Source organism: Scyliorhinus torazame, chromosome 18, assembly GCF_047496885.1.
Source record: "Scyliorhinus torazame isolate Kashiwa2021f chromosome 18, sScyTor2.1, whole genome shotgun sequence".
Lineage (NCBI taxonomy): Eukaryota > Metazoa > Chordata > Chondrichthyes > Carcharhiniformes > Scyliorhinidae > Scyliorhinus > Scyliorhinus torazame.
In genome coordinates, this window is record NC_092724.1 from 37,036,133 (window position 1) to 37,048,461 (window position 12,329).

The following is a 12,329-nucleotide window of genomic DNA, read 5'->3' on the forward strand; positions in this document are numbered from 1 at the left end:
GTGACAATGTGAGAGATTGTGGTGGAGAATGTGAGTGTGAGAGAGTATGAGAGAGTGTGAGAGTGAGTGTGAGAGTGTGGTGGAGAGTGTGAGAGTGTGAGAGAGTGTGGTGGTGAGTGTGAGAGAGTGTGGTGGAGATTGTGAGAGAGTGTGGTGGAGAGTGTGTGAGAGTATGGTGGAGAGTGTGAGAGAATGTGGTGGAGAAATGTGAGTGTGATAGAGTGTGGTGCAGATGTGAGAGAGTGTGAGAGAGTGTGATGGAGAGTGTGAGAGAGTGTGGTGGAGAGTGTGAGAGTGTGATATAATGTGTGAGAGTGTGAAAGAGTGTGGTGGAGAATGTGAGAGTGTGAGAGATAGTGGTGGAGAATGTGAGTGTGAGAGAGTATAAGAGAGTGTGAGAGAGTGAGTGTGAGAGTGTGGTGGAGAGTGTGAGAGTGTGAGAGAGTGTGGTGGTGAGTGTGGTGGAGAATGTGAGAGAGTGTGGTGGAGAGTTTGAGAGAGTGTGAGAGTGTGTGAGAGAGTGTGGTGGAGAATGTGAGAGTGTGAGAGATTGTGGTGGAGAATGTGAGTGTGAGAGAGTATGAGAGAGTGTGAGAGAGTGAGTGTGAGAGTGCGGTGGAGAGTGTGAGAGTGTGAGAGAGTGTGGTGGTGAGTGTGAGAGAGTGTGGTGGAGAATGTGAGAGTGTGAGAGAGTGTGGTGGAGAGTGTGTGAGAGTGTGGTGGAGAGTGTGAGAGAGTGTGGTGGAGAGTGTGAGAGAGTGTGAGAGTGTGAGAGAATGTGGTGGAGAAATGTGAGTGTGAGAGAGTGAGTGTGAGAGAGTGAGAGGGAGTGAATGTGAGAGAGTTTGAGAGAGTGTGAGAGAGTGTGGGAGAGTGTGGTGGAGAGTTTGAGAGAGTGTGAGAAAGTGTGGTGGAGAGTGTGAGAGAGTGTGAGAGGGTGTGGTGGAGAGTGTAAAAGAGTGTGGTGGAGAGTGTGAGAGGGTTTGGTGGAGAGTGTGAGAGAGTGTGGTAGAGTGTGAGAGTGTGAGAGAATTTGGTGGAGTGTGGTGGAGAGTGAGAGAGTGTGAGAGAGTGTGATGGAGAGTGTGAGAGAGTGTGGTGGAGAGTTTGAGTGAGAGTGTAAGAGTGTGAGACAATGTGTGAGAGTGTGAAAGAGTGTGGTGGAGAATGTGAGAGTGTGAGGGATTGTGGTGGAGAATGTGAGTGTGAGAGAGCATGAGAGAGTGTGAGAGAGTGAGTGTGAGAGTGTGGTGGAGCGTGTGAGCGTGTGAGAGAATGTGGTGGTGAGTGTGAGAGAGCATGGTGGAGAGTGTGTGAGAGTGTGGTGGAGAGTGTGAGAGAGTGTGGTGGAGAGTTTGAGAGAGTGTGAGAGAGTGTGAGAGAGTGTGGTGGAGAATGTGAGAGTGTGAGAGATTGTGGTGGAGAATGTGAGTGTGAGAGAGTATGAGAGAGTGTGAGAGAGTGGGTGTGAGAGTGCGGTGGAGAGTGTGAGAGTGTGAGAGAGTGTGGTGGTGAATGTGAGAGAGTGTGGTGGAGAATGTGAGAGTGTGAGAGAGTGTGAGAGAGTGTGAGAGAGTGTGGTGGAGAGTGTGAGAGAGTGTGAGAGAATGTGGTGGAGAAATGTGAGTGTGAGAGAGTGAGTGTGAGAGAGTGAGAGGGAGCGAATGTGAGAGAGTTTGAGAGAGTGTGAGAGAGTGTGGGAGAGTGTGGTGGAGAGTTTGAGAGAGTGTGAGAGAGTGTGGTGGAGAGTGTGAGAGAGTGTGAGAGGGTGTGGTGGAGAGTGTGAGAGAGTGTGAGAGGATGTGGTGGAGAGTGTAAAAGAGTGTGGTGGAGAGTGTGAGAGGGTTTGGTGGAGAGTGTGAGAGAGTGTGGTAGAGTGTGAGGGTGTGAGAGAATTTGGTGGAGTGTGAAAGAGTGTGGTGGAAAGTGAGAGAGTGTGTGGTGGAGAGTGTGAGAATGTGTGGGAGAGTTTGCTAGAGAGTGGGAGAGTGTGGGAGAGTGTGGTGGAGAGTCTGAGAGAGTGTGGGAGAGTTTGCTAGAGAGTGTGGGAGAGTGTGGTGGAGAGTGTGAGGTGTGAGAGAGAGTGGCAGAGTGTGAGAGAGTGTGGTGGAGAGTGTGAGAGAGGGTGTGAGAGTGTGGTGGAGAGTGTGAGCATGTGAGAGAGTGTGGCAGAGTGTGATAGAGTGTGGTGGAGAGTGTGAGAGAGTGAGAGAGTGTGGTGGAGAGTGTGAAAGAGTGTGTGAGTGTGTGGTGGAGAGTGTGAGGGAGTGTGAGAGTGTGAGAGAGTGTGGTGGAGAGTGTGAAAGAGTGTGTGAGAGTGTGGTGGAGAGTGTGAAAGAGTGTATGAGTGTGTGGTGGAGAGTGTGAGAGTGTGTGGTGGAGAGTGTGAAAGAGTGTGTGAGAGTGTGGTGGAGAGTGTGAGAGAGTGTGAGAGTGTGAGAGAGCGTGAGAGTGTGTGGTGGAGAGTGTGAGAGAGTGTGGTGGAGAGTGCAAGAAAGTGTGAGAGTGTGGTGGAGAGTGTGAGAGAGTGTGGTGGAGAATGTGAGAGAATGTGTGAGAGAGTGTGAGAGAGTGTGAGAGGGTGTGGTGGAGAATGTGAGAGTGCGAGAGATTGTGATGGAGAATGTGAGTGTGAGAGAGTGTGAGAGAGTGAGTGTGAGAGTGCGGTGGAGAGTGTGAGAGTATGAGAGAGTGTGGTGGTGAGTATGAGAGAGTGTGGTGGAGAATTTGAGAGTGTGAGAGAGTGTGGTGGAGAGTGTGAGAGAGTGTGGTGGAGAGTGTGAAAGAGTTTGGGAGAGTTTGGTGGAGAGTGTGAGAGTGTGAGAGAGTGTGGTGGAGAAATGTGAGTGTGAGAGAGTGAATGTGAGAGAGTGCGAGGGAGTGAATGTGAGAGAGTGTGGTGGAGAGTGTGAGAGAGTGTGGTGGAGAGTGTGAAAGAGTTTGGGAGAGTTTGGTGGAGAGTGTGAGAGAGTGTGGTGGAGAGTGTGAGAGAGTGTGAGAGTGTGAGAGAGTGTGGTGGAGAAATGTGAGTGTGAGAGAGTGAGTGTGAGAGAGGAGAGGGTGTGAATGTGAGAGAGTGTGGTGGAGAGTGTGAAAGAGTTTGGGAGAGTTTGGTGGAGAGTGTGAGAGTGTGCGAGAATGTGAGAGAGTGTGAGAGAGTGTGGGAGAGTGTGGTGGAGAGTGTGAGACTGTGGTGGAGAATGTGAGAGAGTGTGGGAGAGTGTGGTGGAGAGTGTGAGAGTGTGGTGGAGAGTGTGAAAGAGTTTGGGAGAGTTTGGTGGAAAGTGTGAGAGAGTGTGAGAGTGTGAGAGAGTGTGGTGGAGAAATGTGAGTGTGAGAGAGTGAGTGTGAGAGAGTGAGAGGGAGTGTGGTGGAGAATGTGAGAGAGTGTGGTGGACAGTGTGAAAGAGTTTGGGAGAGTTTGGTGGAGAGTGTGAGAGAGTGTGAGAGTGAGCGAGAGTGTGGTGGAGAAATGTGAGTGTGAGAGAGTGAGTGTGAGAAAGTGAGAGGGAGTGAATGTGAGAGAGTGTGGTGGAGAGTGTGAAAGAGTTTGGGAGAGTTTGGTGGAGAGTGTGAGAGAGTGTGAGAGTGTGCGAGAGTGTGAGAGAGTGTGAGAGAGTGTGGGAGAGTGTGGTGGAGAGTGTGAGAGTGTGGTGGAGAATGTGAGAGAGTGTGGGAGAGTGTGGTGGAGAGCGTGAAAGAGTGTGGTGGAGAGTGTGAAAGAGTTTGGGAGAGTTTGGTGGAGAGTGTGAGAGAGTGTGAGAGTGTGCGAGAGTGTGGTGGAGAAATGTGAGTGTGAGAGAGTGATTGTGAGAGAGTGAGAGGGAGTGAATGTGAGAGAGTGTGGTGGAGAGTGTGAAAGAGTTTGGGAGAGTTTGGTGGAGAGTGTGAGAGAGTGTGAGAGTGTGCGAGAGTGTGAGAGAGTGTGGGAGAGTGTGGTGGAGAGTGTGAGAGTGTGGTGGAGAATGTGAGAGAGTGTGGGAGAGTGTGGTGGAGAGCGTGAAAGAGTGTGGTGGAGAGTGTGAAAGAGTTTGGGAGAGTTTGGTGGAGAGTGTGAGAGAGTGTGAGAGTGTGCGAGAGTGTGGTGGAGAAATGTGAGTGTGAGAGAGTGAGTGTGAGAGAGTGAGAGGGAGTGAATGTGAGAGAGTGTGGTGGAGAGTGTGAAAGAATTTGGGAGAGTTTGGTGGAGAGTGTGAGAGAGTGTGAGAGTGTGCGAGAGTGTGAGAGAGTGTGAGAGTGTGGGAGAGTGTGGTGGAGAGTGTGAGAGTGTGGTGGAGAATGTGGGAGAGTGTGGGAGAGTGTTGTGGAGAGTGTGAGAGTGTGGTGGAGAGTGTGAAAGAGTTTGGGAGAGTTTGGTGGAGAGTGTGAGAGAGTGTGATGGAGAGTGTGAGAGAGTGTGAGAGAGTGTGAGAGAGTCATGGGGAGGGTGTGAGGGAGGGTAGCTGGGGGGGGGGGGGGGTTGGCGGGGGTTTGCGGGCAGAGGAGGGCTTGAGTGGGGGGAGAGATTGGGGGGAAGGTGAGCCAGAGTTTGTGGGGAATGTGTGTGCTGGGCCTGAATGTGTCAGTAAGTCTGTCTCACTCCCAAGCACACACACACATACTCACACACACATACACTTTCCCAGAGGGTGAGTGAGTGTTGAGGACTCTGAGCATGGGAGGGATAGAGACACACACTTTAACGTTATCGCTGGCTTTTAAAGCAGACCCAGTCAGGCTAGCAGTATGGTTCAAGTCCTGTACCAGCCTCCCCGAACAAGTGCTGGAATGTGGTGACTAGGGGTTTTTCACAGTAACTTCATTTGAAGCCTACTTGTGACAATAAGCGATATTCATTACACTCTAAGTTACTCATTTTTATTTATTGGTTTTTGCTCAGCAAGTTGTTTCCTATGTTCCTTCAGTTATTTTTAACGTTGTCATTAATATAGTGCCAAACTTTATCTTTTGTAATAGAATAGAAACTTAATAGAATCCCCACAGTGCAGAAGGAGGCCATTTGGCCCACTGAGTCTGCTCTGGCCCCATCGAATCTGTACCAGCTCTTGGAAAGAGCACCCTACTTAAGTCCACGCCTCCACCCGCTCCTTGTAACCCAGTAACCCTGCCTAACCTTTTGGACACTAAGGGGCAATTTAGTATGGCCAGTCCACCTCACCTGCACATCTTTGGACTATGGGAGGAACCCGGAGCACCCGGAAGAAACCCAGGCAGACACGGACGAAAGCGCAAATTCCACAGTCACCCGAGGCTGGAATTGAACCCGGTCCCTGGAGCTGTGAGGCAGCAGTGCTAACCACTGTGCCGCCCAAATTTCTGAAATTTGCTCAGTGGCCTCTTGAGTGAGAAATGTGTCCCCCTCCCCCCGAAACAGGTTGGACAAGGGCAACAGATCCGTGGGGACACTGCCACATGCAAGTTCACCTTCAAGCCATGCATTATCCCGACTCGGAAATATATCGCTGTTCCGTCACTGTTGCTGGGTCAAAGGCCCGGAACTCCTTCCCTAGCAGCACTATGGGTCTATCTACCCCACACAGACTGCCGCGGTTCAAGAAGATGGCTCACCACCACCTTTACTGGCCTCGCCAGTGATGCCCACATCCCAAGAACAAATAAATAAAAAGAAATATTGGCCAGGTTACCAAGAAAAAACTTCTGCATGGGATCAAATGCACCCACCTGAGATGACGGGTTAACATCGCACTTAAAAAGAGCATACCCTCAGCAATGCAATGATTTGTCAACCGGGAGTATTTGTTTACACCTCTCGATGTGGGACTTGAAACCATACCATTCCGAGGTAAAGGTAGACTTGAACCATGGCTTCACTCTGGCATGTGAAATCTATTGCAAAACATTACCGTGCATATCTTTGTCAGGACATTTATTAAGAAGGGGCAACATGGAGATGTGACTCTATTATAAATCCTGCCTTTATCTTTCAATTGTAGCCTTTGGGTTGTATATTTTTGTAGTAAACTGGAGTGGTCGGGTGGAAGGGGGGGGTTGATAATTGTATCAATGATGTGAACAATCCAAAGGTTTTTAAGCAGCTGTTAAGGGACGTGAATGTGTGTACTTGCGCATGCGGGTGGGTGTGACTTGCGCACAGAATCAAGCAGCTAATGTCTCCCAGTGAGGTTTATTTGAGAAGATCAGCAGTGGTTGTCATTCACCAATGAACTACGACCATGTAATCTGAGGATGTTGCCATATAAGGGCTGTGGTTACATGGGGTGATGGGGTACCTGCAGACAGTTGTAGCCAATCAGATGGCAGGAAATGTTACATCACTGGTTACTCTAGAGGGGGAGAGGAAACTGCTTGAACAATGCGGGCGGCGATTGTGTTTCAAACAGGAAGGAGACCAGCTATTTTCATGGACTAGCCTTGCTTGTAGATTTACAGAAGCTGCAGGCTTTGGTGTCAAGTTGGGTTAAACCCTCTCATACTATGCCAAGGATAGAATGTAAGGAATGGTCGGTTTTGTTTACAAGAGAAATTAAAATTCTATATCGATTGCATCTGTGTCGATACAATGCCGAAATGGGCTTTTTTTTTAAATTAAAAACGCCAAAGCATGGGAACTATGGAACGGTTTAACTATTGATTGTTTGATCTGTTGATGAGCTAGAGCTGTTCACGTAGCAGCAGTTTATTTTGTTAAACTTTAAAATGATTTGGGAAATATGGAATAGGGATTCATTCATTCGGACACCACTGTTTGAATGAAATGGCACCATGTTAGAGGAGTTTCTTTTAGCGATTTGAGATCTCTGCAGTAGCTTTAAATAGCTCTACGATTGAAAATGATGCAGCTTTGACATCGAGAAATATTTTTGTCAGTTATCCAGCAACCTACAATTCAGCTGCAGTATGTGTTGTTGTGGTGTTCTGAGGCAACAATGTCCTCAGTTGATCAATTTTTTAATGATTTTTTTTTAAAATCGCAATTTTGATTTAATATCTGTTCACTGCCAAATGTGATGAAGTTTTCAGATGTTATCAAAGTAGTGCTTTGGAATTTATTTAATATACTGCTAAATATCGAGGGGGGTATCAACTGCAAATGCTTAACGCATTTATTTTGTGCTGAGTGTTCTATTGAAAATCTTGGATTTCAATTGAATCCAAAGTGCTGCTCTATCATTTTGAAAAGCTAGCTGATCATTTTCTACTTTCATGTTAATAAAACCAAAGGCTTGGAAATCTGTGAATAATTGCATGTTTTCCTGTGCTGTTTCAAATTATGATACAGCCAGCAGCTGTTTGCTTTGACAATTACTATGTTTTACCAATCATATGCATGCTCACAGATGGCAATTGATAAATGTTTTATAAGAAGCATTCCCCTGCAGATATTGAGTGTTCTACAAATGCTATATTTTTTTGGAGAGGACAAAATGCAATCTCAATTACTCTGGTTCAGGCAGAATTAACATTCCTGAAGAGAAGGTGCTATTCAGTCAGGATCGTCCTGTGCCTGGTAACTGAGTAAGATGTTCAGCCAGGTAGGATGGCAAGAAACCCAGGATTTTTAATTCTGGTGTAAAAATGAGGTTGCTTGTGGATAGTCCTGGGTATAGGCCAGGGAGTAGAGATGCCTGTTGTGGAACTTGACCAATGAGGATGTAGTAGAAAAACTAGGGAGCGGTTGGTACACTGAACTAGGAGGCTTCCTGCAACCTGGCACACAAGTGGCAAAGTTGAGTGTTCTAAGGCTCCATTTAACTGGTTCCCAGTTTGACTTTGAAATTCCACAATTTTATTTGCTTTTATTTCAATGATGTATTAGTACAGGATGGGATTTGTAATTGAATGATGCAGAGCCACAGAATACAAAAATACCATCACTGCTAGTTCTTTTAGTAAGCTGTAAAATGGTATGAGAGTGACCCAGGGATGACAAGCTTTTCAATTTTCATTATTTTTCTGTGGGAACAACTTTCAACTTGCACCAACCCTGGTGGTTAGATCAAGAATTCACAGAGAATTGGGGATGAAGGGGGAGAGAGGGTGCTTTGCTCTGCCACTTTGCGCTGCCTGCAAATGATTTTTGCTGTAATTTACAGGCATTGTTTGGGGCTCTCTTTATTTTGTAATACTGTGTGTGGAGGCTATAGTTATGCTTTGAGCATCACCATATGGCAAATGAGTACAGTAAGACAGCCTGTACAAACAAAATGGGAACCTTTCAGTTTTCTAATGCGTCTGTCATTTTATCAAAGCTGCTACAGGGACAACATGGACACTTGATTTATTACTGCAATGTTTCTGATTTTTGGCTCCTTCCACGCTTGTAGAATGATAGAAATTGAAACCCTGATGGAGGCCATTCAGCCCACTGTACGTATGGCAGAGCGAATTCTACTGGAGCACTATCTATTCAAAACCATTTTCTCTGCGCATTTCCCATATTCCTATTTTAAGATCCTCATTTAATTCCCATTTTAAATACTATTTCAGTCTAAGCCTCACTGGGTGCCTGTGATGAAACATTCCATGTTCATAACCATTTTTAAAATTAGCCTCTGCTTCTGCCTTTTCTATTATCGATTTGCCAACAATTGGTAAAATCATTCTTTATGCATTTTGTAATTTTGGCACTCTCTTGTTAGGGCCTTCCTTAGCCTCTCTGAGGGAAAACCAGCAAACTTTTATTTTTGATAAATCTTTCATTTATTTTGCAGATGGGGAGAGAGCAGCTGATTTGTCTAAATCATCTGCCTTTTCATTTTATTTCTACAAATGGGCCAAACTGATCGATAATTCAATTACGATCATAATTGTGTAATCAAATAACCAATTTGGCTGCTGTGAGGAGGGGGGGGGGGGGGGGGAGAATAATATTTGTCTCGTCTTAGCTTGGTAGGGATCCCTTTAACTTGCTCACAAGACTAAGTGGGTTTCAGAATTCCTCCTCCATCACCAATGGTTCTGCTGCACTTTCAGGTGAGGGGAAGAGTTTGGGTTGCCACATTTATTTTTCCCATCCCATGTATTTTCTAACATAGCTTCTTCTGCCAGACACTGGAATGACGATGGTGTGATCTGAGGCCACCCTTTCCTTCATTGTTTGCTTTAGTGACACTGGCCATTTAGGAATGCCTGTTATTCTGTCAAACGAAAAGCAACAGGATTGGATACAGGGACTGCCCGTATGCATTTCCTGTTAGCCCCCTTGCTGATGTTTCAGAAAGATTGGACTGGCCATTTTTCTGGGAGGCAGTGTGAGATAGCTGATGGACCTCTGCCACAGCAGCTGTCACTTTCTTGGCATGTCCCCTGATTGAAATCCGTTGGGGAGACTGCAGCAATGATCTTAATGAACGCAACACTGGAAACTTCATGAAACTTGTGACGATCGACAAGGCAGACACAGTGCCCTACCATGTTAGTAGAGAATTGTGCCTGCAGCCTTACTTGACACAAATATTTGTTGGTTATCTCCAAAAGGATCGATAGGAGTTGCCCCACATATAATCAAACATGTACTGTTGATTTTGTTCGGGTATGTAACTGGGCAGCCAGTTAAAGTAACCCGTCTCAAATTTAGTTGAGACATTTACATAACTGCTTTTGATAAGGTTCCAATGGGAGGAACTGCTTTTGATAAGGTTCCAATGGGAGGAACAGAGTGGATGTTCATGACCCAAACAACCATTTAGAAGCAGACTGGATCAATGTTGCTGATTTTTTTCGTTTGTAACCTGGATCAGTATTGCTGATACTACTTTTGTAATCTGAATCAATACCACTTATAATTTTTTGTAATCTGGATCAATATTGCTGGGTTTTTTTGATCCGAATCAATATGAATTTTTTGTAATATGGATCAATATTGCTGATTATTTTTTTTTGTAATCTGGATTCATTTCAAAGAAGGGGTTCCTGGGTTCACCCAGTGCTCTCTCTCTCTCTCGAACCTTTATTTAAAAATGCAAAAATTGTTGTCAGACTAGGAGCCCCATGTGACTTCTAGTGGGTGGGTAGCGCGCTTGAACTGTAGTAACCTTTTTCTTGCCTGGTGTCAGCACGTCCCAAAGTGCTACGCAAAAGTGGGTCGGACCCCGCAGTTGATGATAAAAAGGATCGGAGAGGCGCGGAGTGGACGCAGGGCGGAAAGGGTAAGGTTTTTAAATGTGCCTGTGTGTGTATATATTGGTGGATTGAGGTGTGTGGAGGGAGTGAGTGAGATGCAGGGAGCCAGGTCCAGAAAGGGCCGAGACTGGGCTGAGTGAAACTTACAAAGTGACAGGTGAAGTAGCAATAATGTACAGCGGGGCGAGGGCGCGCACAGAGCAAGAGCAGGGAAATTGGCTGGAATTGAGAGAGTTCCTGTAACCATATTGTTCCCCTCCACTGGCCGGTGCGGATAAGCTCGCAGCAACTTCCTGGACCGCTCTGGGGCACGGCAGCAACCGCCTTCCTCTTGTTTTGTGACCTCTCAGCAGCTGTTGACTCACTGCTGCTGCCTGCCTTGAACGTCCGACTTTTTAACATGTGGCATCTCTACCTCCCTCCCCCCTCTCAGCAGGAGCAGTCTTGTCCGATATGTCGCTAAGTCTCATCGAGCCGGCACCCGGGATCAGAGATTATCAGCAGCGGTCAGACAGCCCACTGCCGAGCGGAGATATGTCCTGTTCCGACACGACGGAGTTTGCGGAAAGGTAGTATTCTGGATCAGTAATTTCCTCTCGCAACACCTAGCAGCCTCCAGAGAAATGCCTTCGTTGTATTTCTCTCCTTTTTATTATGTGTGTGTAAAGAATGGTGGTGCTTTGCAATTTGGTCAAGCGTTCTATGTATATTTAATCTCGGCAATCCCTTTATCTCGAGGAGCTGAGATGTCAGACTGAAATGATATTGCATCCTGGAGCATGCATGTGCGAGGGCTTGATCCTGGCAGAAGGCGGGCCCGCAGTAACATTTTGAACACTTCTTTTTGTAACTGTAACCAGATAAGAGGATTGTGGTTAGAATATGCAGTGTATGCTGTGTGTGGGGGACTGTAACCGTCACAATATCTAAACAATGTTTGCATTTTTTTCTCCTAATTCGGCAATCATGGGTACATGACTGGGTGCTCTTAATGGAGATCATTAACACCGCGTGTAGACGGTGAAACCTCCAGAATGACAATCATAGAATTTACAGAGCAGAAGGAGGCCATTCAGCCCATCGAGTCTGCACCGGCTCTTGGAAAGAGCACCCTACCCAAGGTCAACACCGCCACCCTATCCCCATAACCCAGTAACCCCACCCAACACGAAGGGGAATTTTGGACGCTAAGGGCAATTTATCATGGCCAATCCACCTAACCTGCACATCTTTGGACTGTGGGAGGAAACCGGAGCACCCGGAGGAAACCCACGCACACACGGGGAGGATGTGCAGACTCCGCACAGACAGTGACCCAAGCCAGAATCGACCCTGGAGCTGTGAAGCAATTGTGCTATCCACAAGGCTACGGTGCTGCCCCATGGGCCCACAAGTCAGCATGGGCATATTTTCATCTTTTCAAAAGGACTTTCTACCTCTTGATCAGATCACTTAGTATTTTTATAATTATAATTAGATTAATGCTATGGCTATAGGACTAGAACTGGAAATAAACTTTCAAATAGAGAAACATCCATGCATGTTTCCTAGTCAGCGATGGGGAAAACTAGTGGAATCAGCCCTTTTCTGGTCACATCTCTATTCCTTGCACCTGCCCATCTGAATCCAGGTTCCTTTAAAACATAATGAACAGGTACAGAAAGAATGCGTGGTAGTCACCACTGTTGTATTATATTGTATTTACTGCATATTACGGTAAGGCCCCTGTACTACAGGTAAGGGGGTAGATCCCTGCCTGCTGGTTCCGCCCAGTAGACTGAGTATAAATGTGTGTGCTCGCCGAATGGCAGCCATTTTGGCGGCAGCTGTAGGAGGCCACACCTGTGTAATAAAGCCTTGATTGCTCTCTCGTCTCGTCGTAATTGATAGTGCTTCAATGAGGGATAAAAAGGTCACTGGAGGCTGCCCTTTACACTGACTGGAGTAAAATACAAGAGGATAGAGGTCATGCAGAGCCTTGGGAAGGATATGTGGCCGTGCGAGGGAGTGCGGCGTAGATTTACCAGCCATGGTGCCTGGAGCTGGATTCTCCTGGCCCCCAGCCGTGTATTTCTCATTGCTTTGCCGTTCACTGTCGGCGGGATTCCCGACACTTATCAATGGAGTTTCCCATTGAAGTCTCCCCACGCTGCGGGGGTGCGCTGACGCGGGGAAAAGTGAATTGCAACAGCCAGCGAACGGCGGCCCTGGACTCCACAAAGGTT

The 12,329-nt window shown here is 46.9% G+C and overlaps 1 protein-coding gene across 4 annotated transcripts in view; it reads left to right on the forward strand.

Moving 5' to 3' along the window:
* The first annotated feature begins 6,310 nt into the window (after nucleotides 1–6,310).
* acsbg2 (acyl-CoA synthetase bubblegum family member 2) overlaps nucleotides 6,311–12,329 on the forward strand; it is a 68,446-nt gene continuing 62,427 nt past the window's right edge. For 2 of the 4 annotated variants that reach the window (XM_072482572.1, XM_072482575.1), the window contains exons 1-2: nucleotides 6,311–6,472; nucleotides 10,538–10,673. In XM_072482572.1, coding sequence (XP_072338673.1) covers nucleotides 6,457–6,472; nucleotides 10,538–10,673 — 152 coding nt within the window. In that variant the 5' untranslated portion in view covers nucleotides 6,311–6,456. Of the gene's footprint in view, nucleotides 6,473–9,984; nucleotides 10,131–10,153; nucleotides 10,262–10,537; nucleotides 10,674–12,329 lie in introns of those variants that run through there. The other 2 variants (XM_072482573.1, XM_072482574.1) reach the window with 2 other exon arrangements.